The sequence below is a fragment of the Pyrus communis genome, chromosome 1 (assembly GCF_963583255.1).
Source record: "Pyrus communis chromosome 1, drPyrComm1.1, whole genome shotgun sequence".
Lineage (NCBI taxonomy): Eukaryota > Viridiplantae > Streptophyta > Magnoliopsida > Rosales > Rosaceae > Pyrus > Pyrus communis.
In genome coordinates, this window is record NC_084803.1 from 997,774 (window position 1) to 1,023,646 (window position 25,873).

Genomic DNA, 25,873 nt, shown 5'->3' on the forward strand with positions numbered 1-25,873 from the left:
ACTGAACTTCTTGTTCTTTCCTTTGTAACTCGCCATGAAAGGTGGCTGAGATATCAGTTCCCTTGGTATAATGTATACCAAGTCCAAAGGTTTTAATTATACCAAGATGAAACCAAACCAATTTTCTAGTTTTGTAAGTGAAAGGGACGCTGCAGTAGCACTTGCTGCTACGACTAAAAACTAGTGCCTCAAGACAAAACATGACCATCATTTTGTGCCCTTCTGTATTTTTTTGTTTTGGGTCAAATCTGTACTTTTTCTTTGTCAATTGCCTCTCTGTACTTATCTTTCCATGCATATCTGACTGTCAACATCTTCACCATCACAACCATCTACTTAAAATTTCTCTACCTTCCATTCCCATGTCACATACTCTTGGGTGAAAGAAATGAGGACATTTTTTGGTTGAATTGTCATGACATGTCGTTCAAAGTTGATTCATGTCATAAGTCTTTCTACCATGCATGGTACATAAATTCATTTTATGTGATGTTACACCATCTTTGTTAGGTCTTCTTGCTATGCATGGTTTTTTAAAGTCATTGCACGTTATGTTACACCGTCTTAATTAGGTCCACTTAACATACATGATTTTATAAATTCATTTGACGTGATGTTACACACCCCTAACTAGATTGATGACATATCAATTATGTCACTCATTCAAATTATATATAACACATGTATCAATAACATTATATGCTGGTATGATCATCACACACTTCAAATTAATTTTTTCTAAAGTACTCTTGTAGTCGCATTGGCCAATCTTTTCTACTATTTTCCGAAAATCTTTTCACTTTTCCCGATTCCATACATATTTTGGAAACTGAAAGCAAATATAAAGAACAAAGCACGCTGCAGTTGATATTTACATGGATGTTTGCATTCCGCAATAAGTACAAAGGGGAGAAAGAGAGAGAGAAGGGAGCTGAAGCACTCCAACTGGGTTTGTCGAGGTCTTCAAAAGCTCCCTTCATACAAAAGGTGGGACGAAGAGATCGAACTAAACCCACCAAAGAAAATAAACAAACGAAATCCCTGCGTTAAAATTAACTTCAAAATGATCTAAGGATCGGTTCATGTTAAATGAGTGATTTCCACACGACATTTTTCTTTCGTCTGCACACCTTTAGACTTAAACGACAAAAATAAACATAAAGTGTAGAACGAGAAAATGTGTGCGTAAATCGCTTCTCCGCTCTAAATGTTCTGTCAGAAAGGTCTGAAACTCTTGGAGCCAACAGATGGAGGACTAATCTGAGGAACTGTGAAGCCGTCATCCATCCACATTCTGTTGCTGGCTTTCATGTTTGTACCCTGCTTTGTCTCTTCGAAGCCAACGAACCCACCGCCCATATGTGAATATTGATACGGAGGAGCTTGTGATGCCTGTCGGACCCACATCCCCATATTTTCCGACGAGAAAGAGTTCAGATTGCTTTCCGGATAGGCTTCCGAAAACGACAGCATCATATCATTGTCGGCCTGCCATAACCAATAAAACAAACTGCAAAATGTCAGATCCACCAGGCTAAATAACTAATTGATGACAGATTATAACAAAACTCAAAGGAGAAGTGATTTCTGCAAACTCATTCTCTCTTATCGTTGTTGGTGTGAAATAAATCAAACGAGAATCAAGAGACTTGAAACAAACAGAAGTGTGCAAAAATCATATTCCGACCCGAATTTGGAAATTTCAAGAAAAAATAGGGAAGAACGAGATAAATCAATGCAAACCTTAGAGAAACCAAACGGGGCATTAGAAAAATCAAGAAAGTCCTCAACGTGCCAGCCCGGAAGCGTCTCTATCAAGTACTCGGATATGGTACTAGTCGCACCCACCAAATTTCCACCGCCTTTGTCGATTGCAGCGGTTGAAGTTGAATTCTTGACAGACATAGGAGGTGGGTTTGGATTTGAAATTGCAGGAGAGGCGGCGGAAACAGATTTCTTGGTTGAAGGTTGATGCTTTTTGAGATCGGTAGCGGCGGTTTCAGAACTAGCAGTTGCTACAGTTGGCCGCGGCGGCGAAGATTTGTAGAGGGCGGAGGTGGCGGAGAGCTTAATACCTGTAAGAAGATATCGGTTGTGCTTCAGGGTGTGCTCGTTGGCGTTGTGAATTGGAAGGTCGCACTCTCTGCACAGAATCGCTCTGTCCTGCTGGCAAAACAAGAAGGCTCTTCTCTCCTGTAGATGAAGATTAAGAAACCCAAATCAGAAAATCGAGCGACCATTGTTTAGAGGGTAGAGCCGTAGAGGGAGGATATATACAGTAGCAATCGAGCGCTGACAAGTCAGTAAGTTAATATATACCTGACAGATATCGCAGACGGGGAACTCCTTAGACGAGGGGTGGACGAGAGAGAAACGGTGGTGCTTGGAAGCGAGCTTATTGGCGTGGTGGACACGGTGGTCGCAAGCGTCGCAGAGCGCGGCCTCGTCGGCAGTGCAGAACACCGAGGCGTCGTCCTTGTTACACACATCACACTGGATCTTCATCAGTTTTGAACTTCCAAAACAGAAAGAGAAGCTAAATCTAAGGGAAATAGGTAAAGAGGAAAAGGAGGCAGTGGGAGTGGAGGTTCTTTGAAGAAAACAGAGGATACTTAAAGAGAACAAATATGAGGACGGTCAAAAGTACCGGCGAGTAATAAAATATCGACAGGGATACTGGGAAATCTTGGGGAACTATTTATGGTCATCTCTCTCTCGCCTCTCCCTTTCTCTCTCTAACTTTAACAGAGCGAGAATGGTGGAGTGAGCTAGTAAAAGGAAGATGCTGAGAGGTCCGAAGGGTTGGGAGGTGGTTGCTTTATTAAATGGTTTTGGTCAGTGAATATTTAACAAATTACAGTTACCCAATTTAGCCATGTAGTGAGAGTGGGATAAAAGCTCCATATAATTTGGGGTTCGTTTGTTTACTACTTTTAGGTTCCGGTTTAATTGTTTTTCATTTCCAGCTTTGGTAATTGGTTCGTCTTTTGGGGAAGCATGCATGTGCGAGGAAGTGAGGAAGTCGGGGTAGCCGGTAGGGTTAGGGTTAGGGTTAGGGTTAGGGCAAAGACCAATGCTAATGTGACTAACGTGATAATGTTTCAAAACTAATATGAGAAAATTAAAATACATAGTAACTTGTGATATTATGCGCCACTATTAAATTGACATTTCTGTTTTGGATCAGTTTTTTTCTACATACACGAGACCATCTTTATACGATTGAGTACGACTAAAACTATAAAATTTCAAATTTTTGTGTAAATCGCTGAATGAATTACGTCATCATGTTGTTGTACTCAGATTTTTTTTCTCCCAACAAAAGTGCATTTTTCTACTTTTACTTCTTTCTCGAATTGCTCTTAATCAATCAATAAATAATTTGTTCATCGTGAATTCCAAGTTGAGTAATCACTTTTTAGTTTTTATTTAGTCTTTTGATTTTAGTAGTTATATGGGACCACCTTATTATACCCATTCTGGCATTGCAACTGATATCATGTGATCTCCAAATCTAGGAGGAGGGCTTTGTTTATCTGAGCAAGACTCGAACCTGCTAACGTTGCTAGCTATTACTTTCCTGCCACTCCAACAACAACAATTAAACCTTATCACATTAAGTGGAGTCGGCTATATGAATCTTAGAATGTTTATGCGCTCAATTTTTCGTCAATTCTGCTATTAGCTCAAGTACTACTACCCTGCCACTCCACACACTAAAAAATTAAACGTGGAAATTCAGTTCAATTCATCAAAGACTGAATATTAACATGAAATACATACATAGATACATTGTGGTGGTGTGACAACACAAGATCGAGAAGATATCATGTGATCTTACGTCGTCTTCTTCTTCTTCTTATGTCTTTTGGTTATTCGAAAAGGAAGAAGGATCTTTCATATATATAGTTCATACCCTTATATAATTGATTGCGAAAGTGACCAAATTGAATGTGATTTTCCTTTGAGGTTGGCATACATGGAATATATATGGACAGAATAAGTTCAGACATGAATATTAAACTACTGACTCTAGCACTCGTCAATAAGATTGTGTTGGGTGTATAAATACTAATATCTAGTTGTATAAGATCACTAAAATCATCACTGAAGTTTCTATTAAAAACACTTTCAGCTATTTTAAAAACGGTTCAAAATGAGCACTTATTGTGATGCTACAATATTATTTTATTGTGAAGCACTAAACAATAGAGGTCCATTCCATTATGAAAGCTAACAACTTTTTAGTAAATAGATTATATTTTTTTAATACATACGATATTATATATATTAAAGGATTGATGAATAAGCTAAAATTCACAATGAACCAAACATAATAATTTAGTTCAAATTCATTTTTTGAAGAAAACCAAATTTAAAACTTCTCACTTACACTTATAAGTGAAAATGAATAAATACCAAACTATAACGGTAAGTAAATAAAAATAAAACATTGCAAACATCCACTCTAAAAGATTTATTATTGTTAAAAAGAGGAGCAGGGTCGGATTACATATTTAAATGAAATACAATAGAATATTAGCCTATTAGGGTTCTGGTAAGTGGAGCATTATACAAAACATATTTTATATTGCCACCAGATCTAGATTATTGTTGAAGTTTCGAGCAATGAGCGAATCTCGAATCCTCTATTTTTTTTTTATCGGGAATTAAGGATCATGGGACCGCTTTGCTCTTTAAAATTGGGGGATGGGGTGGCTTCAACTTTGTGTCTGTGAAATCATGGACGTCTTTATGGTAGGCATGGAAAAGTAGGCCAGACTCTGCCTTGAGTCTCGGCTGTCTCGACGGTTGTATTTTGTGTATATGTACGTAACGAAGACCTCCCCATGCATGTTGCTATCTCCCTTTTCTGGGGGCTAGTACGACTGCTGAAAGCTATTTCTGCACCGCCGACGAACCTTGACCTAACTTTTATCAAGCACCGAACTCGTCCTAATACTGTGCCAGCCCCAATAACTACAATTTGGTTAATTTTGCTTTTTCATTTGGATACAATTCTATGCATCCTTTTCCTTGGAGGTTTTCTTTATAGGAAAATTTGATCTTTAATTTTATACAATATTTTCTTCTAATGGCAGTATGGGCAGATACCTGAGAACCCAGTTTACCCTTTGATATTCTAACACCACGAAGAAAGTTAAAACTTTTAACTCTAAAACTTGGTAATTAGTCAAGGGAGTGACCCAACTTACCCTAACCATAGATTAGCCCCAATACACACATGCAAAATCTCATAGTTTTTCGACATGAAAACAACAATTCACATCCTCACACATTATAGCCTTATAGGTGACAATTTGCCTATAAAAATATGAACATGATTATTGATTAATTACTACTTAATGAATAACTTAGTAGCAAAAGTACATATTCTTTTGGCAAAATTTATATGAAATTCAGCTCGTTAAAGTTTTGATGGGAAGATATGGTACTGATGACGAGAGGGAATCGGTCGCCCAGCAGCATCATACCTATTTGGGACAAGGAACGATATTCTTTATGTATTTTCTGGAAGAATATGAAGCTTTATCGTGCTTGACTGGTCCAGATAATTATTCTACGACTATTAGTTTGATAATTGAAGTATATAGTGTCTATTATATAATAGATTATCTGAAAATATCTATCTAATCAAGTAGACTGGAACCCCTTGACAAAGACCTAGCTACATATTAACGCACACTGGCTAGTGGTGGAATAGAGATTTAAACACAAAACATCGAACGTAGGAATAAATATATTTCACTATTTCAACTCTAGTCTAAAATCCTAGCAAGTAAAAACCAACTTATTAAGAGAGATGGGGCTATACTTTTGAGGGAGTCCTTAGCATTTTTCTATAGAGAATCATTATCCATTTTCTGGATTTCACAGTGATCATTGTGCAGTAATGTCCTTTGTTTGTTTATAATTTTCATGTCGGCCAAATTAAGATGCAATTGAAAGATGATATAATTAGAGGGAGACTTCACTTCTGCTTAAAATACGTAGTGATCTATATATAAAATTTTGTGCTTATAAACGAAATCGTTTATATTATAAATTATTATTATGTAAATATTATCTTTACAAAAAATGAATTAAAATTAAGATTTTTGAGTCATTGAACTATATAAAAAAGTTAAAAACAGATTGACAGATTTGATAAAAGCATTATGAACCGTCTATCTAAAGTATTTGCTACAATTGAATGACAAATCATCTTAGTTTTAGTTGATTTTTTACATAGATGATCTTCACATAGTGATGTATAATATGAACGGTCTAATTATAAGCACGAAATTTTGTATAGATCATAAAGTATTTTGAGGAGGAACTCCTCCTCAACTTTAAAGAGCCAAACTCTTCTCATAGAATTAAAACTGTAGCACTTGTCAAATAAATAACTGGTGCCACGAAACTTATTGCTTGCTTTGTGATATCATTTGCACGCATTAACCTCTGATTATGGTTTATTCACGTTTGTGCTCAAACCCTCATCGGTTATGTGAATGTGGTCATTAAATGCTTGCTTTGTGATATCATTTGCACGCATTAACCTCTGATTAGGGTTTATTCACGTTTGTGCTCAAACCCTCATCGGTTATGTGAATGTGATATCATTTAAATGCTGTTATAACTCAGATCAGAAAGAAAAAAAAAAAAAATTATACCAGAATTAAATAATCTTGAAGGGACAAAGAAGGATCAAAAGATAGGTCTTGTGAATATTTTGTATTAGGGTTTGATTCCAATACGTTTCATTATTTTGAAGAACAGGATGTGCTCAGGCTGGAAATGTATAATTCCCCATGCATTAGATTTATGTCTATATATTATATATGTATACATGTCATATGTATATAAATATCAGGAAGTTTACATATTTATTACAGGTATGTTGCTGCATAAGCTGGACATATGCGCTGTGCACTGTGTGAGGATAAATTTCTTATATGGCTTCAATCTTTAATATTATTGTCTTCATTATTTGTGATTACTATTTTGACAGGACACTGTCCCTCGTTGTTACTAAAACTGAAAAAAGAAGAAAAAAAACTCAAAAACGAAATGAGGGAGAAAAATGAAAAAGAAACAGATGTAGAAATAAAAAACAATAAACAAATAGTATTTACTATGATGCACATAAACAACAATTCACTTGCCAGTTTAACAAAAATTTAAAATTTCTTATAGTGAAGCTCTAATAGTAGTGACGATACCTTAATTGATGATGGTCATCGATAATATAAGTAAAGGACTCGAATAGCTTTGGCTAAGGTTTTCCCTCAATGAAGGGATTTCTCCCGTGGGGACAAGGTTAGCCTGTCTTTTTGTCCCAAATATATAGAAATTTAAATAATAAAAAAAGAATTAAAATGGAGTTTTAATTAAATAAAATTAAAAAAATATTAAAAAAAAAAAAGTAAAAGTAGAGAGTGACAAAAAGAAAGAGGACAAGTATAACTATTGTTACACGTAGATGGATGAAAAAAGCAATATTTATTGGCGAAATTATTTTAATGCCTATAATTTTTTTTAATATTTTTTTTTAATTATGCATAAAACAATAAGAAAAATTAATGAAAATGATTTGAAAATTTTGAATTTTAACGATAAGAACAAAATAAAAGGGTAAAGTGAATAGTACCAGAATTGACTTTTTAATGTAAAAATGTGATTTTTCGATAAAATGAACAATACCAGAGTTTTTCGTTAAAGTTCCCAAAATAATATAACAGTATTTTCATTATTTTTTTTGTTGATACTAAATTTTTTATTAATAGATAGCACAAATATCAGTACATTTTTACTCCTCATATAACAGCTAAATTTGTTATTCCAAGTTCAACTCCTGGCAACGGAAAAATTTGTTTTACATTAAAATTATTTTTATTTTTAGAATTCAGCTACAGGAATCATCTAGTAGTGTAGTTCTATTAAAAAAAATTGAAAACAGGATTCGAGATTTGCCATGATGGACAGGCTCCTTCTCTTTAAAAGCTTTCGGTTTGAAAAACGAGATTGAAAAGCTTTGTCGCGCCTTTTTGAAAGACCCCAATTTTTTTTTTCTTTCTGTTCTTCAATAATTGAGATTTTAAATTTGAATCCTTCGTTTAAATTAGATTAGTATATCCTTAAATCAAAGAAAAACAAACTGTGGTCCTATTGATTTATGAGTTCGAATAGAAAAACAATAAGCAGAAAGTAAATATGTTGTCAAATTACAGACCACCTTCTTCAACGACAATTGTATACAACAGAAGAGAAGTGGCTTCAACTAGTGAACCCCAGAAGCTGCAGGAAAAATTAGCACCTTCTGAATACTGTACCGTTCTTGGCACCACCGCTATCATTCACAATCGGTGCTCTTTGCCTTCAGCTATTGGGGGATGCTTTCCAAATACTGCTTCACGCGTGTTTGGTTCATCTCAAATATGAATGGCATTCCCCGTATCTGTGCAAGATTCATCATTTACAGAATATCGTTTAGTTAAATATGATGCGATCAAGCTGCCCGAAACATGTGTTACGTGAACCAGAGTGTAATTCTAGTGTTTGGCTTGAGATTATTACGGCAGGAAAACCCCAATCTATTTGAAACACCATGGTCTATCAATGACTTAAGATAACGTACACAATGTATTGAGCATTTTGATCACCAACCCAAAAATTTGACTAGTATAAAAACGACTTTTGAGGTATGACAATCAAGACTTATGCACAGCCTCACAGAGACATTGCACAATAAACAGCTAAGAAATTCAAAGAAAAATGAAGTTTTAGCAAACGAAATTGTAAGAACATACCTCAATCAAGCAACTTGAACTGAGGCTTAGACTCTGTCCAGGGGCTACTTCCTTGCTATTTACCGAGATTGAACACTTCCCAAGATTTTTCAGATGGAAGGATCCATCTTTATCCATATTTATCATTGCCTAACAAACACATTAAAATTAAATAAATTTTTGGGGTTAGCAAGAAGACGTAAACAGCATAATCAGAAGACACCGAAGTTCAACCCTGTCATTGCTATCGCGATTTAATTAGCTAAATCCTAAATGTCTTGGGGGATTTCTTTCTACCACATCATTGAGAACACTACTTAGAACAAACTGTCCCCACGCCTTATCCGGCATGTATGTATAATCTTTATTTCCAAACTTTTGGAAGGAAAGAAAAATGCAAGTAATTGCATCACCGGTATGGTGAATATGTTAAGGTGGTCAACAATAATATTACCTGTTTCCGAGAGATCTTATTACCACGACCGTCTCTTCCCAAGTCAATGTCAACAACAGAATCGTCTGTTGCTCTACCCAATACAACCTGCAGATATAGATAGCTATTCATTCACATAATCAATCCATGTCTGACACAGACTTATTGGACCATCAGTTTTCAATTCTTCTTTTCGACTAAATCTGCACATCATAGCAAAACCTAGATGGATCCTTAATATTCCTTATGACAGTGATTAAGTTATACACATAACTCTTGCTCCATAATTACATCACTTCCAAATACAGCTATGGGGTGAAAACCTACCAACCCCAGGTAGCAGGAAAAGACAAAAGAAGGGTCCATATGGCAATCGAAATACCTCGGGCTTCTTAATGTAATGCTTAGAATGACGTCCATACAAAATGGCAAAAGCTCCATGAGATGCAATGGCTCTTTGCAAATATGAATAAGCACACTGCTCCAGCCTTATGATTCTCCTCTTAGCGTCCTCATCCTGATATTTTGAGACTGCACATAGAGAACAGCATAAAATTACAATTTATAAGGCATATTGATGCAGTGAACCTACATCACATATGATGCAATCGGTTTACAGAAAATATTAGTTCCGTGATTAGGAATGTTCTAATGTTCTATTTCAAAACATATCATTTAGTATGAATGCTGTATCATCTGTCGGTTAAGCATGAATGCTGCATAATAAACACACTCATTACATAAATGCACACCATTTATCACAGGATTTGATAGGCAGAAGAAGGGAAGTACTGATAAGATTACGTTAATGCATACCATTTTAGAGGATTTGATTGGCAGAGGAGAAGTACGGATAAGTCTGTATAAAGAAAATAAGTAATGAGCTGGTCATTAGATGCATAATAGTTTGATTGAGTATTACCTTCCTCACTAGAACACAAATCCTGGTCATCTGGGTCCAAATCCATATCAAGTACCTGCAGGTGGAACAAAAGTCAATGAAACTATAAGATCAATTAAGAAATTGATAAGCAAAGCAAATCTATCAACACGATGATTTTCATTTTAGCACACTAACCATTGCCTCTATATCCGAATAGCATGGTATATCATCATCGCTCTCAAAAAGCCCCAGCTGATCCGATGTATCGGGATTTAATTGTGGTTCAGCAATATACGTGGGCATCCCTTCCATATGTAATGATATATCGTCCCCAATTGTAGCTGATGGATCAAGCTCCTTTTTAATGACACCAGAATCTGGGTTCTCCACATGAAACTCAGTTGAGTTATAACTGAGATGCTTTTCCGATATACTCTCTCTAGTGCCTTCCTTCAGGATTCCAGGTTGAACACTTGTACTTGGATTGGCTGAATCAATTTGGCCCAGACCTTCACCAACATGACCTGCATTCTTAGATGCCACCTCACTGGGGAAATCAGACAGCTCAAATTTCACCCCGAAATTACCTAGTGGAGATTTTCGACCCTTTTCTTGTAAGAAATGTGATCCTTTAATCTGAGAGGTACTATGAGGTTCTCCAAGATTTTTTCGCTCTTTATGCATAAAGCACGGCCCTGTGTGATTATTTCTCTTATTAACAGGGAAACCACTAGTGGACAAAGATATTGGCTTATTCCCTTCAGAAGTTGATGAACGATTTGGTAGAAAAATATCACCATTGCATGGGATTTCTGGGTCCTCGGTGTTTAATGTGCAGCAGATAAATCCATCCCTCAATTCAGGATTTTGATAGTTTGAAGCTGTTGAAGATGATAGCATTGGAGTGTCTGAATGGCAGACTATATGTTCATCAGCATTTTGGGATCCTCTATTGTCATCTACCACTCCAGGATACGTACTAGATGGGTTCATGGAGTCCATAACATGAGCTACAGATGTTTCTGGCTCAGTTTTGATGGTTGTTGGTTCACAAAGAACATCATCTTTCGGTGAACTCAACAAAAGGGAGCTCAGGCCATCATAGTAAGATTTATCAATCACATCTTTTCCATCAGCAGTCACGAGCATGAGCTCCTCATTCGTAAAGTTTAAAAGCGAATTGGACAATTCTGCCAAATAACCTTCATTACAAATAGGAGCTGCAGAACTCTGGAAATCACAGCATGGCATTTCAGTGGCCACCTCCATCCCAATATGAGCATCATTCTCTGTTGTTCTTGCCTTGTTATCGATATTTTCATGAAGTTCAAAAGAATCACTGGTGCATATATCATGTTCTCTAAGACCAACATCAACTGGCATAGCTGGAAGTGGAGATGAATACTCCAAGTTGTTAAACAATGCAACAGTGTTTGAAACAGGTGAATTAAAGGCCTTGTTCCCTTCAAACTCTGTGCACATGTTTCCCTCGTTGCCATTAATTTGATCAAGTGTAAACAGAGGTTTCATTCCTATGTCATCGGCATTGAACAGGCTGCAATCTGGCAATCCCTCCGGATGATTGAATTCATCCACCTCAGATTCATTCCATGTCATAATATCTTCATGTATATTACCTTGTTCCATATGAAAATCATTCCCATCTGGGTTCTGGAGCATATGAAAAGTATCATCAGTGCCGACATCCATCAGATTTTGCATTGCATCCATATCTGATGTCTCAAGGCCAAAAGAGGCTGAGGTTGGATCTCCATTCATGCAATTTCCGTAAAGAGGCTCATCTCCATTTCCATCATAGTTGTTATTACTGGGTGCAACAAGAAAGTTAAGGCCCATGGAATGAAACGGCTCATTGCAAATCCTTTTACGCATTGCATAGTAACTACTACGAACACTTTCAGCTTTTCTCTTCCCGGATTCACATTTTTTTCCCTTTGAATTTCCTGTCCTGTCAAATGGAACAGTTGTTGTGGAACTCTCAAACTCAATCATGCGAGCAGAAGCATCTTCAGAAACTACTGGATCATACAGGAGAGAATACCACCGATCTTGCAGTTCACGAACAGTAAATCTTCGAGAAAAATGCACTGCACCTTTAGCAAGTGACTCCAAGGAAGCACCATCCTGCAAACAGAGCAAAAGAGTACCAAGTCCAAATATAACTTTCGAGAATACTAATTCCTGATAAACTTTCCTTGTATGATAAATATAATTACAAAATCAAAACCGGGTAGTTCCCCTCTGACGCAACACACTTAATAGAGGCGAATACTTGTTAATTCGACAAAGATACAGCCTACCTCAGCAGGAAAACCAGCAGTGACAATTGTACTAGCACATAACAACATAATTTCAACTGTATTCACCTTCAATTGTATCTAGCATTTGTCCAATTTATCGAATCTGTTTCAATAATTTCAATCTTAAATACGAGGATAGCTAAACCCATAACATATTCAAGAAACATAAACCCGAAGTCCATTGTTCAAACAATTCGAATTCATAACACACTAAAACCCCAATAATTTGAAAACCCAAAAAAGAAACAAACATCATATGTATAACGAAAACAAATTACCAGAAAAATCCAGGTTAATAATACACTACGAGGATCCATGAACATCAGATTTTCCGAAAAAACGTAGGAAATTTAGAGCCGAATTTGTACCTCAACAGCTTTCTTGAGCAGAATATCATCCGCGGGAATCCACTGAGAGAACGGAGCGAGAGCACCCATGGTCTCCGCCAGCCTTCCTCTCTCCCTCTCTCTCTCTCTCTCTCTCTCTCTCTCTCTCTCTATAGAGCGTGCTTGTTCACGGAAGCATGGAAAAAGCTTGAAGAAAGGGGAAATTACGAAAATAGGCGGAGGGGAAAAGGCCTTCGTGGCGGCTGGAGGGGTTTTTGAGGGAAACACAAAACATACAAGGAAAGGATTTTACAGAGGTTTTGTGAAACGTGGACGGCGGCGAATTGAGCGGTGGGGGCACGGCGCCGGGGTCTCAGGTGACTGAGATTTTAAAGAGGCGGGGTTTTAGGGGTTTAGTTGGGTGGGGCATTAGGGCACGTGCCAACCCACTCAGCCGTTTCTCTCTCTCTCTCTCTCTCTCTCTCTCTCTCTCTCTCTCGCTCTCTCGCTTGTCGTGCAGGTGAGAGAGAGTATCTCAGTGCTTACGGCTTGCTGGCAACTAAGGAAAAGAATATGATTAATTGTAAATTGTGCGGTTAATAATTATTTAAAAATTTAAAATTAAATATGAAAAGTATTTAACGAAAATTGATCATACGATATACGATAAATGGACGAGATCACGGAATTCCTAAAAAATAATCATTTTCCTGTTTAATAGACTTGCATGTTGTCACGGACTTCTATGCCCTTGGTTGACCGTTGACTCAAGAGTCCCTCCTCCTCCAACGCTAAGGCGAGATGTATTCATATGACGGAAAAAATAGTCCGATACACAAGTGTTATAATATAATTTGTTGAATTAGTATTCAACTATCTGTATTATGACATTTAGTGCATCTATCGTGTTCTCAGCAAACTAAGAATTTTTTCAGCACTAAGAAGTGTCCTTTCTTTTATATACAATAAAAAAATATAGGTTTTTTTTTTTTTTTTTTTTTTAATTTGAAAGATTTTGCAATATTCACATGTTTAAAGAAACTTATAGAAGACCACACTGTACCGTTTTCTAATAAATGTTAAATTTATTTGTATTGGTGCGTTTTACTTCTAGTTGAGATATGGTATTATGTAGTGTCTTAGCATAACATTAAATTTGTGCACTAAATTTTAAGTGTTGACACATTGTTGCGTGGACGGGAAACAAATTTGGTGAAGTGACCAAATTTGTCACCAAAAGCTATGATGGAGAAAAACAAAGTTGTGAACTGAAAAAAGAAGTACAGCAAATCCAGTAAGTTTCAATTTTGTTGGGTGTCAACTCCCAAAAAGGGCTTCTGGGGCTTTTCTTATGATTTAAGTTCAATTTTACTTTTTACTTCTTTCTTGAAAATGACAGGGTTGTTAATAGTGTTATTTCGCATTTATTTAAGCTTCAATACCTAAAAAATTAAGATCGGATCAAATACGGCAGCTAGTTAATCTTACACGCTTTCTTTTTTCTCTTTCCCATTATTTCAATACCTAAAACATTAAAAATCAAATCAACTAGGGCTACTCGGTCTAAGTTCAAATTTTCTGCACCGAAAATCCTTTATGGTTTATTTGTGATTTATTTATTTAACTGATACACATTCTTTTGACTTAATTTATCCTTAATGTGGTTTTTTTATTAAGGAGATAAGTGGTGCAGAAGATTTGAACATGGTCTCAATGCCCATTCTTTCTTACATTTTTTATTTATTTATAAATTTCTCAATTAAGTAAGCAAGCATTATTAATCTTAAATTCCTCTCGAAAAGGAAGGGAAAAAGGGAAATTGAATCCAGCAAACATGATTTACGTGGACCGTCATGTTCAGAAGAAGTTCAAGAGGCCCTGTGTTATATTACATGACCCGAATTTCATGACTAATCTGCTAAATATGGAGGTTACATAATGGGCCTCGGCAACGAAGGCAATGGCCCAAGTGGTTCATTGGGCTACGGCCTTGCACTAACTGACCCGGGCTTAACATGCTTTGATGGGTCTGTTGTCGTTTCCCACAACAGAAAATCCCTAAGCGTCAGTCAAAGGAAACAGTAAAAGAATTTCATCTTAAACGAATAAGATCTCGTTTGGGTGTCCTTTTAAAATGACTAAAAGCGTTTTTAGAGAAAATATTTTTTTCTTTCAAAAGGCATTTGAAGTGTTTTCTACAAGAAGCACCAGTTATGTGCTTCTTCCAAGAAGCACTTTAAATGTTTTTCCATAATTTATTTACATTTTTACTAATGATTGATTCAAAAAACATACAAATTTCAAATCCACAAACAAGATTTTAAGATTAACCAAATTTTTTGCAAAATCACTTACAAAACCACTGCAGTTAATGGCCGATTTCCAAACTCCACATGCAATTACTCTCTGTTAACACATTATCTCATATCGTATGAAATTAAATTAATTCGTTGGTAAAAAAAAATTAAAATTATATAAAATCAACGCACCTGAGTGGCGTATATTCGCTGGAACGGGCTATTTTCCGCATTGAGCAGCAAAAACAAAAACAAAAATTCCAAAAAATGTGCAGAAAGTTGAAAATAAAAATTTGAAAAGAGCAAGAGGAAATGCGAGAGCAACGATTACGTCTTTGAATTGAAAGAGGCCAAGATCGCCGACGTAGGACATGGCGTGGCGAGATGACTCGATCGGAATGATGAGTTGCACCAACTGCATTGGCTCTGATGGCATCCAACCAAGGGCGGAGCCAAGTACAAGGTTTCCCCAGGCTATAGCATAGGGAGAGTATAGTTCTTCAAGCTTAAAAATATTAATTTTTAGGTTAGTTTATGATTTTTAATTGTCATATTTCATATAAGAAATGAAATTTTTATTAGTAAGCCTATTTTTAAGAATAATAAGAGCTAATAGATGTTAAATAAACTCATCACTTTAACCAATATTATATTTAATAGTAATAAATTAAAACTTCCATATCACAAATGGTTCCTTATTTTATTCACTTGAAAGCTTTGAAGGCTAGAAACCTAGAAAACATAGCATAAAATTCTTGCTTCAAATTACTACATTCAAGTTTTTACTATTATATAACCTTATGTAGGCAACATAGGATTAAAAACTTGATAATTTTAGCTTAGCCCACCCACCGACTAATTTTTGGTTACGCCATTGCATCCAACGTCCGACAACAACAACATCCTCCTCCCGCCGCTTCCGTCGTCCCCATTTTCCCGGCATATTTTCACAAATATATTTTTCTCTCCGGGTTCATTTGACGTCAAACTTTTTGTTTGGGAAATTTTATTTAAACTCTTTTTGCACCCAATTTAAAATTTTAAATGTTAATTGTCTATTTTACCCTATTGCATAATTACTATTAAATACAAAATGAAATTAATAATAAAACTCAAATTTATTAATAAACCTAAACACTATAATTAAACCCTACGATTATTCTTTGTTTACCCTACATTCATTCCAGCTAAAACTCTAATATCTCTCATAGAGAAAAATAAGTTTTCTATTGATGGATGGTGATTTTAAAGTTTTGAGTCCTCCAACTAAGGTATGACTCAATTTATGATTTTTTTTGTTTGTTTGATTTCAATTTTTTAGAGGTTAGAAGATGACTATTTCGGTTTTAATTATTTTTTTTTCAATCAATCCTGCATAGTTTGTTTATCTTTCTGCAACAGTAAATTGTTGTAGTCAGTCTCCCACTTTCCATCTGCACCCCAAAAAACCAAAAAGACTTGCAGACATTGCAAAGACCTTGGATTCCGTTTGCTTCTTTTGTTTTTATATTTTGTTTTCCTTCTCTGTCGGCGTAGTCTAACTACCCCCAAAAATCATGGCATCAATGTAGTTATTGGTGCAAATAGTATTGCCTAAAAGTCCTAATACAAAGTCTACACCGCAAAAAAACCAAAAAGACTTCTTGATATTGCAAGGATTGCTTATTCTGTTTTTATATTATTATTTTTTTCTTCTATGTCGGTGTAGTCTGACTACACCCCAAAATTATGGCATCAATGTAGCTATTTGTCCATTTGTTGTTAATCATAACTTGAAGTTTTTTTACTGTAACCATAATTTTCTCATTTATTTTTTAGTAATAAGAATTCAATGAAGCTTCTGATCGAGGCAACGAGGTTGGACAAGAATGTGTAGTGGATTATACTAATCAATTTACAACTTATGAGGTAATCATATATTCATAGTATCGTTGACGCGTTAGTTAATTTTAGAATTTTACTTCTGATGAAAAATGTGGATACAGAGTCATATCTATGGCGTTGGGTATTGATAATGGATGGCGTAAAGTACGAAGAGATTTACTACATCAACTACGTCACATGCCTTCTCTTATTCAGGAGTGTTTTGTAGGGAACAACAAGTATGTGGAGATTGAGCGAGTACTTAATTATTTTGAAGATGGTTTTGCAACAGAGTATAGTTGGTTGACCATACTAGATATGGGGCATATAAATGCTACATGTTGTAACATGGTTTTGATACACTTGAGCATGACACAATGCATTACATTTCTTCCATACTCTCTAGAGTCATAATCTCAATCAAGTGATACTGACCTACGTGAGGTTGCCATTGGTTATCTAACTGAATGTCATCATTTTATCCAGGTATAAGATATGTTTTTTCTTTATATATTATCTTATTTGAGAACTCTAATGGGGTGTTTGTTTCCCCTCACTAAAGTTCACTGGACTGGACTAGACTAAAGATTAGACCAGTCCCATGTTTGTTTCCTGGCTGGGCTAGTTCTAATGGGATTAACCAGGACTCGCTTTCACTAACAACCTCACTAGCCGTTCTTAACGTGTCCCGTCGAAAACCATCGGACTAGCTAAGAACTTCATCGTCCTGCTCGAATCACCTCATCGACGTCGATTTCGACAGCGCAAGCTTCAGGCGCAGCTTTATCTCCGATCACGAACTCATCGACTTCTTCATCTCCAACAATGACCTCGTTGACTGGGTCACCTCTGTCATCTTCTTCTCATTCACTGCTTTACTATTGCCATGGTTATGGCTTTGAAGCTACTGATTTTGGCTTTGCCTTCGATTTGCCTCCTTATCGACTGGGTCATCTCCACCATGACTGCTTCGCAATCTCATTAAATCGATTTTTGTTCTGGGTTTTTGAGTTTTTTTTCTTCTGGGTTATGGGTTTTTTTTTTTTTATTTTTTTTTTCCTGGGATTGGCCGGTTTTATTGGTTACTATAAAGCTTGCCCTTCTTTTTGGAATCTCTGAAGGCTTGGCAAATGGTTAACCAACAAATTCTCTTAATTAAACAAGAAATGGAAGAGATTGATGCATAATTTGATAGAGAGAAAACGATGGAGAAGAAAAACGAGGAAGGGTAAAGGGAAGAAGGGGAAAGAAAATTTGCTTGGGACCATTCATTTCCAGACTTCACTGCCCTTAAATTATTAATTTTTGTTTAATTTTTAAGCCAAAAGTGAATTAAAAATGGCAAAAAAAATATAGTCTGTAACTTAGTCTGACACTGCACCAAACACTTCACTAAGCAAATCCAGCTTAGTCTAATCTAAGCCAGTTCAGCTTAATCTCTAAAGCTAGTCCAGTCCAAGACAGTCTAGTGCAACAAACGCACCCTAAGTTGATTGATAACTTTGTAAATTGTAGGTACATTTGTGTGATGGTCACCCTATGCCACCAGTTTCTACCATGTGGCATAAAAAAAAGTCAAACAAGCAGTGATATTAGAGTGAAAAACTTGTACTCAAAATACTAGGGGCGTGTGGATCAATTTAAGCAACTTCGAGGACTAGAGAATGTAGCCACTAATGATATTGTGGATCTTGAAGATGATTAAAACATCAAAGCATTTCTCGACACCTATGGACCTCAATTTGTGTATCATGCAAGAAACTTACTGCTCAAGACCCCTCAAGAATGATTCTCGAGTGGAAGACAAAAATAAGATTCAAGTCTTTAACATGTGCATTCTCTTAAAATTTCATGTACTAAACTAGTGTTTACGATTTCACACTTAATTATAATGCAGTTTGACTCTAATATGATTTACTGTCATTAATAAAGTTTAGTGTTAATTAAGTTCTGTCCAAATTTGGGGTAAATTTTTTTTTTTACATATATCTAGACTTCATGTGTGGGTAGAATTTTTTGCATTCCACCATAACTAGATTTGTCAACCATACAAGTTCGAAGGAAATTACATATAGGTCCAAGTTTTATAATAACTAATGTATCTATTGTGGAGTAAAAAATAATCAAGAAAATTATGGAGGCGACACATGTACTTTTTGGTCAAAAAGGACAATATTACCCTCGAGGCACACCAGAACTTCTACGCGCAAGCAGCAGACAATCATGGCACAATCAAGATCAAAAGTGATCAAAATAGGTATTTATTCAAAACTTATTTCATCTATCTTCATCAAATCCTCCCTACAAGGTAACCTACAATAATTGATTCAAAATAGGATTAATTACCTTAATTAATTAATTAATTAATTTTCTAATTGATTGCAATATATTATTTTGACATAATATCTTGCAATTACACCCAAAAACCACCATAGGTTGCCGGTTCCCATCTCTCCAAAGGGGGCCAGCCACACCCCAATAAATATCATCTCATTTCTCCAAAACCCTAATTCCAACTCTCTTGCAAAATTCTCCAAATTTTTCTAAACACTTTTCCCTCAAATTCTAACTTTGGCATCGGAGATTCTTCGGCCAAAACCCCTCATTCATTGTGGGCGCATGAGGCTCTTGGCCTTGATCTAAGGTGTTAATTATTTTGCATGTGCATTTTCGTCCAAGAAGAAGGAGGCGGAAATTTGCATCCACATCTATATTTATGTATTTGAATTGTGTATATTGAAAAATTTGAATTCAAGTATTGTCTCTCTTACTCTTAATCCACAACCACACAATCCCACTGCCTCTGTGTCCCATCACCACGAACTTTGGCCATTTGTATCCCCATTTCGTTTCTTCACCCTCATCTTTTAAACCTATTCACACACACCCAATTAAAAAAAAAAAAAATCCCCAGTTCCAAAAGTCCAATTCCTCTTGCTTTTTTGTTTCTTGAATTCCAAGTAATTAATTCGATGGAAATGCCGAGACCTTGAGCCAACCAGGGAGAATGTACAGCCAAGACGACAACATTTTCTGTGACTTGATCGAGGTTTGGAACATCAGAGACATGAACAGCCGAGCCATTGATTTGTATCTTGCAAAAATGCAAGCTATGGGAATTCAAGAAAAATGAGGACACTAAGAAAAATTGGCACTCGGTTTTGAAGAACACAAAGGACAGAGCGTAGGGTTTCTGCACACCTGGAGAGCTAATAGAGGATTTAAACGTTACATTTCCAGTACCATGCGTGAAAAATTCCCAACCTGAGGACCTGAGAAATGAAAAATAAGTGAGCAGCTATCGGTGGTATTCCAAGAACAAACGACCTCTGATTTGGCAGTAACTATTCAGCAGTCAAATGCCACAGCCTACCGCAGCAGCTTCTGAGTTAAAAATCAAATAAGTATAAAAATAAATTCACATATCGAATTGGGTTTATGGGGGTATGTTAGATATTAAATTTGGGTTTAAAGAGATATTAATAGTTTAGTTAAAAATCAAATGGGTGCAGAAAGTAAGTTGAATGTAGAAATAGGTTAGATGTATTTAAATACAATTTCCCTTTTTCTTTTTCTTATATTTCCTTTTTTCAAACCTTTTACTTTACGTTGCGGCGTCGTTTTAACTCTGACGTGGCATGGGGGTTTGCTTAGGATCCCAAACGCGCGCAGCTGAAACGCAGCGTTTCATGGAAAATCATTTGAAATGCTTGAACATACTAGTCTATTCCAATGGTCTGTTGGAATTGTCAACGTCGTAATCACGTCGTTTTCCTCCCGCCCTTCGGACCTGCAGAAACGATTTTATTCCGTTTCGTAGGTTGACCTGGACTTTTGGATACGTTGAATTGGGCCATGAATGTAGGGGCGGCCCAAATTCAATTATATGACTTAAAAACTAAAAACCTCTTCGAAATGGGATTTTCGCATTAATTCCATTAGTAGGGTCCAGGCCCACTACAGTTGGTTACACTTATGAATTTTAATTATTTTGTTGCTATTTTGCCGAAGAATGTAGAAAAGATAACCCGTTTCAACACGATTAGATTTGGGCTTAGTCGAATTGACTAAAGTAGTACGTTTTTTCTTTGATACCCGTGTATGAATTTTTTTCTTATTGTTTAGATGAATTTTGTATCGATTATCTTATTCTGAAACTAGGCTTTTACTATCAGTTTTAGAAAAAACCATTCCTCCCCACAAATTTATATAAAAATATGTAGGATAAGAGGCTTTAATTCAACCCATAAGTTGAAAAAGGAATTTCATTAAACGTCTTAACATATATTTATTTGTAATACATTACAAGATATAAAAAACAGAAACTTCGAAATGGTTGATGCAATACATTTCACTGACATTTGTGTCCAGTATTCGTAGTTCTTTAGTAGTGTTCTTGCAATACAATTTTGACAATTATGTGTCGAAAGTTACTATTAGAGTTTGAAGTCCTCCATCCAAACATGTAGATAGGCGTAAAGTAAACAATTTGGCTAGACTAGCAAATCTCCGTTTGCATGAAATTAAGTTTCGTTCTCCATAATTTAGATCAAATTAAGTTATCTCATTTTGTTAGAAAATAAAATGATAAACACACACTTCTTTTGCCATCTCATACACCATTGTTTAATACTATTCGTTGTTTTCAATGACCAGAAACAAAGAGAGATGTGTGATAAGTTAAAATACATGTGTGAAAATTATTAAAAAGCAAAAACTGATCTTTTCATTTGACCCCCTAAAGTAGATTTACAAAAGTAAGTGGTGGATTAGCCCGATGACCTTATTCTTCAATTCACTACACGCCGAAATTAAAACATCATCGCTACTAAATTAACCTAGAATATCATTTATGTTAAAGTAGATCCGTAGAAATAGTAAATAAATGCAAAAACGAAAGTAGCATGCCTTGAAGTCAGGGCCGGCCGGATTGAGGATTATTGCAGACATTATGGCCTTCTTTAAACAAAAACAATCACAAGGATTAGCAGTAGCACCGCAAATACATATGCATATTACAGATATATATATACTCACAGTCACACAGTGACTGCAACAGAAACCCTAGCAGTAGCAGTTATATATACGTAGCAGTAGCAGACGCGGATGATACGTTTTGGACCACCGTTTTAGCTAAACAGTAGTTCGCATACGGCCTGGCCGCAACCTACTCTCTAAACGCTCCGCCTAGCCCTGCACACTCTATATCTATATATATAATCAATAATATATGTATATTAGTATAACGATGCGAACGTAAAAGAATTCTAAATCAGTAAAAAGGTAAATTTCGTAAAAAATTTATAAGAGATTAGCTACTTTTTATACTGCTAATTGGTTTTTTAGAACTTTAACTGAAACGGATGAAATGATAAACCTTAGCCAGCTACATTTATAATACTTGATCTCGTAAATACTGCCAGCCTGCTAGGGTTTTCTCCATCCACCTAGAAGGATATGGAGGAGATGAACTCTACGCGCACACGGCAGAGAGATACAACTCGATATCATGCCCATTTCGTGTCCCCTACAATGTGATCACTCTTGCTTTTATGATTTTTTACAGCCCTTTTCGGGATCCTTGTTTGCTTTAATCCACTGTGCGTTAATCTGTATTTATATAATAACCCACTCAACATTTGCAGTTTATTGGGCTTAAACACAGGTTAACTCTATAATATTCCATTAGGTTTGTTAATTACTTAACTCGATGGGCCGAAAAGTAATTTTGGTAAGATTCCAAAAGTAATGTTCTCACATCTTAATTTGTACTCAAACTAGACGCCCTTTTCTTATGTTCTATATATAATACCCCATATATAGAGTACAATTATCTCTCCTCTTAATTTTTTTTCTTTCCTCTTTTTCTATTAGAATGTATACGATTAAGCTATGTTAAAAGTTTTCTTATTTTTTTTATAGAAAGAAAAAGATAAATAAGTAAATTGTGAGAGAAAATGAGGAAAATAAAAAAGTAGAGAATTTTACTCCCCATGCATCCAGTGGTTACTATTACTAACCGACTCGTGATCTGATAATTCCGAGCACAAAGCCAGAAAATAAGGGTGATTGATTGCATATATAGTAGCAGTAGTGCAGTTTTAGGTCAATAAAGTCATGAAAGAAAGACACCTGGAGAATTCAAATGACAAAGTAATTAGCAGTACGAATAAGTCCTTGATCAAAGTCACTTAGCATTACAGTATAGTGATATTTCTCTTCATTTGTAAATTAAAAGTCTTAGGTTCGATTCTCATCAAAAACGAATTTGAACTACATTATTGCTAGTTTATTATGAGGTTAAACCCACCCCTTTTCCATTAATCCAAATAATATCGTTGGTTAAAACAAAAAAAAATCCCTGATCAAACCTTCATTCAACTTCTGTGGGTCTACACAAATACTGTTTATTTGTTCAATATTCAAGTGTCAATGTTTTCGAGTACAATTATTTTCGGTGATCTTGAAAACGACACAGCACAGCCACAGAGGAAGTTCCAAATACTAGATTAGTTCATTAGTTTAGATAATCTTGATATCAGTTTTGGGGGCAAATTAAGTTTTCTCTAATTGATTTGAGCGTGGGAAAGGTTGACTGTTGTAACAGTAAGACGATTTAGCCCATGTTCAAACTAACTCTTTTGTATAAATCTGAACTTAGCTGAGTTGATTTGAACAATATGATCTTTCTTGAAATCATCATCTTGTAAGTAAGATAAGTTTAATATAGAATGTATCGGTTAAACAAAGATGATCATTGAACCGTTCTTATTCTTCAACGACTAGCTGTTAATGTACGCACAGAGAGAGGGATGTAGGATGATTTTATAAGGCTACCCACCATTTTTTTATAAATTCAGAAATTAAAAATCTTGACGTACGAGAGATTTGGGAGGTCAAATCATAGATATTTCCTTCCACGGTTGTTTGACTACGATAATTTGAATGTGTACATGTGTGTGATATATAAATACATATATATATATATATATTATCATATATAACCTTAGATTTGACATTTTAGGTTATACATGAAAGAACCTTTCTTTCTCCTCATTTTGCTGTGCTAAATTATGACCGGTCAAATGCTAAACAGGAGGGGTCAACAGCTAAGGTTCATCTTTTTCTTGATGCAGAAAGTGAGACACCGCCAGGTTAAACTAGTTCTAGGGTTTACAGAGATGATTTTCAACAAATTTTTAATCATTAAATTATAGTAAAAAATAAATAATTAAAATTTAATGGTTAAAAATCTCGAAAGTATTCATCGTGTAATTTTCAGCATCAATATAAACCTAACTTTTTCTAAGTTGTCATATAGATACAAAGGGGCAACATCCGCAGAACAATCTCACATCATATAAATCCTGCTCGCATAAACCAGACAATTGCAAGGGAACCTTTCCACACCATAATATTGTACTCATAAAAATCCTACTTCCCTTTTTTTAAGTGATCTTCCACTCCCCCTTTGTCCTCATGCACTCCATCAATTGTTTCTATTCGTTGATTTTGTTTTGATTGACTCAATTCCAAGACTAGAAAAAGAGAAAAGTGCATGAAGATAAAAAGAGTGTGAAAATCACTTCCCAATTATTTTGTTATATACAAGCGATATTCATTTCAAAACTCATCTAAGCTGTAAGTGAGAGGATTCCAGGAGAAAGCACATCCTTTTTAGCCAATGCACCTACGCACATCTACTTTTGTACTTTCCCCTTCAATAATTAAGAATATTTGTTTTCTTCATCATGACCTCTAAATGCTACAAATTATATATGCATGCTTAGAGATGACAAATCAACCCATTAAGTTTTTAATGGGTACTCGTTAAGATCTGTTTAATTTGATATCACCATAATATAAAAATGAGATTGATAGTGATGATAATGGTATAATGTGAAATCATAACAAAGTGTACGTATATATAACAAGACTACTGTTTAATCCGACGGTGGAGGATGAAGTTGCACATGTTAGGGTCAGAGAAATTATACAAAACTAAGGAAGTTTGGGAAGCTTTATGTTTCTTTCGTGATTACCAAATGTAGCAGCCTGGGGAAGCGTCATTAAAAGATCGTATTGAATCATGCATGCTATTTTATACCTCAGCCTATACATATGATCCCCATTATATAGTTATATATAGCATGCATACATATACATATATGTGTACATAAACACATCACATGCACACACTTGCAGAGTTTTGAGCTGCACTAAGCATTATGAGCTAATGCCCAGCAATTAAGCTGGCTGGATATTTGGGTCTTTACGATGCATGTCACATCGATCCACGCTTGTCAATTTCAAGTGCCCAAATTTTGCACTTTTGCAGGCAAGTCGTTGGCGTTAATGCCTTTATGAATATCCTTTTACGTAGCTTACTAATTAATGGATTTAGGCTCATCTTACATATACCATCTACACACAGAAACGAGAGAAGAGGATTACGCGTTCACTATCGTTGTGGTGTTACAATTTAACAAAACATTAAATTATGTAAGTTTCTTTCTATATAATATTGTATTATCGGATCAAAACATTATTGTCGAATAAATTTAGGACGCTATCACCTTGAACTTTTGAGTTTAATGGGAGTATTTTTCTAGACCTAGACCTTCCATGCCATTTCATCCTATCTTTTTCCCTTTCTTTTTGTTTTGAAGAAGTTGATGGATTTGGTAGGACCGAAAAGAAAACAGGAACGAATTTAAATTCAGAATATTGTTTGGGTAACCAAACACGAAACCTAGTTATTCATCCGGCAAGGGAACGGATAAGCTGGAAAAAAGCGGCTTCGAGTTCACCACCACTCAGAAAGCGAATTCAACATCAAACCCAGATATCATAACCTAAACATTATCATAAACAAACAATTTATATGCAACGCGCACATATTCAAATGCATGCCGCACAAAACAAGTAATTAATCAAACCACACCCAAAAAAGCACGA

At 35.6% G+C, this 25,873-nt stretch overlaps 2 protein-coding genes across 2 annotated transcripts; both read right to left on the minus strand.

Annotated features, from left to right (window-relative positions):
* Positions 1-787: 787 nt before the first annotated feature.
* On the minus strand, positions 788-2,762 carry LOC137718374 (B-box zinc finger protein 21-like). Its single transcript, XM_068457915.1, has 3 exons — positions 2,320-2,762; positions 1,744-2,193; positions 788-1,488 (listed from the first exon to the last, which is right to left on the minus strand). Exons 1-3 carry the CDS (start codon positions 2,503-2,505, stop codon positions 1,216-1,218), a joined length of 909 nt encoding a protein of 302 aa, XP_068314016.1. The 5' UTR covers positions 2,506-2,762; the 3' UTR covers positions 788-1,215.
* Positions 2,763-8,146: 5,384 nt separating this feature from the next.
* LOC137745605 (uncharacterized) lies at positions 8,147-13,240 on the minus strand. The gene is made up of 7 exons (XM_068485584.1): positions 12,798-13,240; positions 10,304-12,253; positions 10,148-10,202; positions 9,608-9,756; positions 9,247-9,333; positions 8,814-8,942; positions 8,147-8,461 (listed from the first exon to the last, which is right to left on the minus strand). The coding sequence occupies exons 1-7, from the start codon at positions 12,864-12,866 to the stop codon at positions 8,387-8,389; spliced, it is 2,514 nt and encodes an 837-aa protein (XP_068341685.1). The 5' UTR covers positions 12,867-13,240; the 3' UTR covers positions 8,147-8,386.
* Between the last annotated feature and the right edge of the window lie 12,633 nt (positions 13,241-25,873).

Bases quoted from the DNA above. Each gene is read 5' to 3' on its own strand.
- LOC137718374 (XM_068457915.1), bottom strand. From the start codon at position 2,505: ATGAAGATCCAGTGTGATGTGTGTAACAAGGACGACGCCTCGGTGTTC. The intron at 2,194-2,319 runs GTATATATTAAC...CTTCATCTACAG, and splicing joins CCGTCTGCGATATCTGTCAG to GAGAGAAGAGCCTTCTTGTT. The intron at 1,489-1,743 runs GTTTGCATTGAT...TGGTTATGGCAG, and splicing joins CCCCGTTTGGTTTCTCTAAG to GCCGACAATGATATGATGCT.
- LOC137745605 (XM_068485584.1), bottom strand. From the start codon at position 12,866: ATGGGTGCTCTCGCTCCGTTCTCTCAGTGGATTCCCGCGGATGATATT. The intron at 12,254-12,797 runs GTACAAATTCGG...CTCTGTTTGCAG, and splicing joins TGCTCAAGAAAGCTGTTGAG to GATGGTGCTTCCTTGGAGTC. The intron at 8,943-9,246 runs GTAATATTATTG...TGTGTTTGTTAG, and splicing joins ATAAGATCTCTCGGAAACAG to GCAATGATAAATATGGATAA.